The 5,228-nt window shown below is 42.2% G+C and overlaps 1 protein-coding gene across 1 annotated transcript in view; it reads left to right on the top strand.

Annotated features, from left to right (window-relative positions):
* Map6 (microtubule associated protein 6) overlaps window positions 1–5,228 on the top strand; it is a 91,421-nt gene that overhangs the window by 12,725 nt on the left and 73,468 nt on the right. The window contains exons 3-4 of the mRNA XM_010603346.2: window positions 4,557–4,672; window positions 4,931–5,075. Of these exons, the coding sequence (XP_010601648.2) occupies window positions 4,557–4,672; window positions 4,931–5,075 (261 nt within the window). The remainder of the gene's footprint in view (window positions 1–4,556; window positions 4,673–4,930; window positions 5,076–5,228) is intronic.

The following is a 5,228-nucleotide window of genomic DNA, read 5'->3' as shown; positions in this document are numbered from 1 at the left end:
GTTTTTTGAGACAGGGTCTCGCTATGTAGTTGAGACTGACCTGGAACTCACTATGTAGCCCAGGCTGGTCTCGAACTCACAGCGATCCTCCTGCCTCAGCCTCCTGAGTGCTGGGATTACAGGAGTGTGCCACCACGCCCTGTTGCCACTATAGTTTTTTTAAACCATGAATTCATTTCAAAATATTTTTCTTTTATTTCTAAATATGTGTAGATTTCTTATTATCTTTTGTTATTAATTTATAACATCATTGTACTGTCATGAATGTTATTTGAATAAGCTTTTTCTTCTTGTTTATATTAGTTTTGTGATCTAGTATATAGTTAAATTTTTATATATTCTGTGTAAGTTTAAAGAAAATATGTATTCTCTAATTGTTAGATACAGGTTCCATTAGATTAATTATTTCAATCTTCTACATCACTTTATGTGTTTGATTTATTGGATACTTGGATATATTTTTGAAATGTCTGTGATGATGTTGATGATGGATATGATGATAATGATGATGTGGTAATGGATCTGTGCATTTCTTCTTAAAACTCTACCAAGTATCGCTTTATATATTTTGGAGCTATTTTGTTAGATGCAAACTGCATCATATATTTTGGTGAATTGCTTCTTCTATTTTTATATGAAGGCCCTCTTTATCTCTAAAACTACTTTTTTTTTTTTTTGTACCGGGGATTGAACTCGGGTCCTTGCACTTAGCAAGGCAGGCCACTGAACCACTGAGCTAAATCCCTGGCCCTCTAAAAATACGTTTAAAGATCAATTTTATCTGACATTAACATGGTGGCACCAGCTTTCTCTGGTTATTTACCTACTACATCTTTTCAAATCACTTTTTTTCAGTATTTATGTTGGGATTTTTTTTGTTTGTTTGGGGGGGTTATTTCATTGGGTTTTAAATACACTATGTTTCTTGAAAATAATGTACTGTTGTACTTTGCTTGGTTTTGTGTTTTTCTTCAACCTGAGATTCTCTTTTAACTAGAAAGATTTGATCATTTACATATATCCCAATCACTAACATTTTATAAATGTTTCTATCATCTTATTTTGTACTTGCTATTGGTCATGTTCTTTCTTTGTTTATTTTTGGTCATAAGTAGTTTTCTATAAGCTTTATTTTTATATATTATATTTATATAAAATATATATACCATAATATGTATATAAATTTATAGTTACACAAAAAGTTTTCCCTTTTCATTTTTCAATGTGAATTTTTAGACTCATAAACATTTTGAAGTAATATTTTTACTCACTTCATAAACAATAAGGGCTTTAGAATACCTTAACTCTGATCATTCCTGTCTTAACATGATATTGTTTTCTAGTATTTTACTTCAATGTGTTTTTCATACTCCTCCAATTTGTTAAGGTACAGGCAGTTCCACATGCTCAAATGACAAAAGTACTAAAACAGAGATTCCAGGCTGTGGGTTCCAACAAAAGAGATGTATATTTCTTTTCTTGTCACAATCTAGAAGTAAATAGGTCCCTCCTGCCAGGCCGCTCTGCCCCATGCAGTCATCATCCAGGACAACTGACTTCTATTTATTTTTCTGCTTACTCTTTCCAGGGTTAAACCCTGGCACCAGAGTGTTCTTAACTACCACACTGTACTCATAGGAATTATTTTAACCACCTAAATGATAACTCTTCTAACTATGTCTACTTTCTACCCTATAAGAAGACAAAGTTGAACACTTTAAGAACAACTTACTTTGAGGAAGTGACCTGGAAGTACATGTGATTGTTCTTTGCCACAAGGGAGGTTGGGAAATGTAGTTTCTGGCTGACTGACTGAAAAATCCTACTGAAATTGGGGTGTGGCTTATTGGGAAGGAAGTGTATAATGGGCTTTGGGGTGCAGACACCACCAGAATACAGTTTTCTGTGTGTGCTTCAGTTTAAGCAGCAAAAATGCAGAGGTTGCAACAATGGTCACTCACTACCAAGAATAACACCATGACCACTGAAAACAGTAATCTTGTGGTCTCTTATTTTAGTAATTTCAGTAAAGAAGAGAGAGAGAGAGCACACAAACATGGCTTTTAGGCTGGTTCCAGCCGAAGTCTTGGATTTCTACTAACTAGTCTAATGTATATCATATGTTTATTACTAAACTAGTCACTTTTTCCAGAGAGAAGCAATCCTCTGGTAAACAGATATGGATCATCTGTTCAGCCCTGAAAGGTGAGTGAGGTAAGATTAACCCCAACCAAACCACATGGCCTGAAAGTAGAAGAGGAGAAGTTCTCAAAAGTCAAGTAATGGAGTATATAATCTTACAATCAGAATAGATGCTAAACAGGCCACATACCAGACAACCATGAAAAGTGTCTGTTCTATAAGGTCATGGGATTATACAAATGACTGTTTTAAAAACCCAAATGAATAAATGCAGAAGGTGATGATGAAAGAGTTGCCTGATACACTTTTACTTATACTTCTGCTCATTTGTTATTTATTCAGCACTTGCATTCACCTCTGTTAGAGTGACAATACTGTTTGCTAACTTTATTTTGTGTCTCTCTCCTAGTCCTACCATAACATATACCTCCAACTGAGGGCTTCTTTAGATCTAGAATCTATTTGTTTCCTGTAGTGAGTTGGCATCAGGAGACTAAACTTACAAATGAAAAAAAAAAAGGTTAAAATCTCAATGACTCTCAGAACAGACATCTCCCTGTAACTTTAGTATCAAATTTTTACCCTTGGAAATCACTATTGGGTTGGGCATGGTGACACATTCCTATAATCCCATCTACTAGGAAAACTGAGGTGGGTGGATCAGCTGAGGTCTTGAACTTTGGCTCATGAGTTCAAGACCACCCTATGCAACAGAATGAGCCTTGTATAAGAAAAGGAAATCATTATTGAAAAGAAATCAGCCACACACACCCCCAAAAAAGAAATCAGCCAAATCTAGGAATTTTTGCAGTGTTGGGGGGAGGAAGTATCAGACAAGATTATGTGGTTTATAGAAAAGTATCTCCTAATGTCTGCAAAACAGTGCCAAGCATCATTTTATTTATGGAATTCTAATCAAATCACCAAGAGTCAAAGATCCAAGTAGGAGGAAGTTCAGCAGGTAATTGACTAATCAGAGCTTTCCTTCATCTTGTTTGATTCTAAGGTTAAAAGAGAGGACTGTGTTTTGCAGTCAGTTGCTAATCTAAACACATATATGACTTTCTCCCCCAGCAACACCAATGCCTCAGCTTACCTAATGCTGAAAATTCTATCTACATTGAAAGGGAAAGGAGTGAAAGGCTTGGTGACGTGGTTAGGGGTAGGAAGAGGAGGACAATACAGGACACAAATGGCGAGACAAGGAGAGAGCAAAACGTATTTGAAGAAATAAGAGGTCTGCCAGAGAATGTGTCTGAGAAGTCTGCTCAGAAAGGTTCACCTATGAGTCATCTCATGGGCCTTTTGAATACCAATGGTTACCATTTCTTGACTACCTGCCAGTTGCTACATGTTGGATGTTGTAGTAAGTACTTTTGGTGCATTATCTCATGTTAATTTTCAGAACAACCTTGCAATTCAAAATGAATATCCTCATTCATAGATGAAATTAAAGGTCAGAATATTGCAATGATTTGCCTGTGGCCATACAGCAAGGACTACAAAAGACAGGATTTGGATCCCTACAGATTTTATTTGACTCGAAGCTTCTGTTCTGTGTCCTTTTTATGCCTCACAGACCACTTTGAGACAGCTCCTATTTCCGCCACTCTACAGATGAGGAGACCGAGGCCCAGGGATGACCCAACTTACAAAGATAGTGTTCCAATCAAACCAGGTCCATCAGACTGCAAAATCTATTCTGCCCCCAAGTTGGGGTGGGGGGGCAGGAACATTCCAGAAAGCCCTGTAGATGAGGCTCTACCCTTTCCTACAGAACTATTTCCCATCCATCTCTCAACCACTTAGACCCTTTTCCAGAATCTTCTTTTCACACCCCCACCCCCAAGAGGCCTCTGGGCTGAAGGACCAGGTAGCTCTTGGTAGGGACTAAGACATTACCCTTCCCACCCATCCACTAGGTAAGCAGGGGACGGGACACCACCAGCCCTGGGATCCCAGTCCCCCACATCTGAGCAAGGTCTGTAGAGAAGACTGACTGGCAAGGACCTGGATCAAAAACCAGCCACACTGGGTTCAGATAGTCTGGTGACTGACCAATAGTAGCAGTTCCCTTTTTAAAGAATCTATTCTGGGACAGACATTTCACTAGGGGTTTCTTTAATAATTAAAAAAAAATACTATCTCCCTCCAACGATTGGCCCTATTTTATAAGACAGCCTCAAGCTCCCGGAGGTTAGCAACCAAAGCAATGACAAGTTGGCAGGAAGTTAGGATTTGAACCCACGAAGGCCCCAGATCTGCGGTTGCCGGGGTGAGAAGAGGGAGGAGCCGAGGAAGGAGGGGACAGAGAGAGGGCACGCTCCCAGCAGCGCGAGCTGACGACAGCAGGTGATTTTTTTCTGCAGCGCGCTTTCTCTCAGCATCTTTCCTGGGTTTTTCCTCCTCCCTAGCTGGGCGGCAGAAAAGGGTGGGGCCGCCTCTCTGCAGCAGAGGCAGCGGAGACAGCGGCTGCAGCATCGTCTCCCGCCCGCGCTGGCCGAGGAAGCAGACACGATCTTCGCCGGAGGTGACGGCCTCAAGCCCTGCTAGCTAGACGGCTGCACCCGGACAGGGGCAGGCAGGAGAATCGAGCCAGGTCCGCGGACCCCGCAGCCACATCGCCCAGCCCTTCCTCTGCGCCATGGCTTAACCCCGCGGCCACCTCGTCTCGCGTCGCCTCGCTCGGCCGGGGTCTACGAGCGCCGCAGCGCAGGGAGGGGCGCGCCCCAGACGCCCTAGCCAGGGACTCCGGCACGCAGTTCCTCTCGTCCTTCGTCGTCCGCAGCAGCTGAGCTCTCGAAGGCGTTTGCAGCCGGTAATCCAGGGACTTCACAGGCACTCAGCGTTAGCTTCCCCCGGGTGTGCTCGGAGGGAGAAGGACGAGGCAGCAGGCGGATTGGGAGAGAAAGCGGTGGGGACCGCACTGGCGGGTGGGGGCCGGGGCAGAAGCAAGACTAAAAACCCGCTTTAGAACCACATAAAGAAAGGGGCCGCTTTGCATCTAGCATCATGGCGTGGCCATGTATTACGAGGGCCTGCTGCATCGCCCGCTTCTGGAACCAGCTGGACAAGGCGGATATCGC

The sequence above is a fragment of the Fukomys damarensis genome, unplaced genomic scaffold (assembly GCF_012274545.1).
Source record: "Fukomys damarensis isolate Sample0158 unplaced genomic scaffold, DMR_v1.0_HiC HiC_scaffold_16, whole genome shotgun sequence".
In the NCBI taxonomy this organism is placed as follows: Eukaryota; Metazoa; Chordata; class Mammalia; order Rodentia; family Bathyergidae; genus Fukomys; species Fukomys damarensis.
Note: the sequence above shows the minus strand (reverse complement) of the source record. Positions and strands in the feature narration are given on the sequence as shown.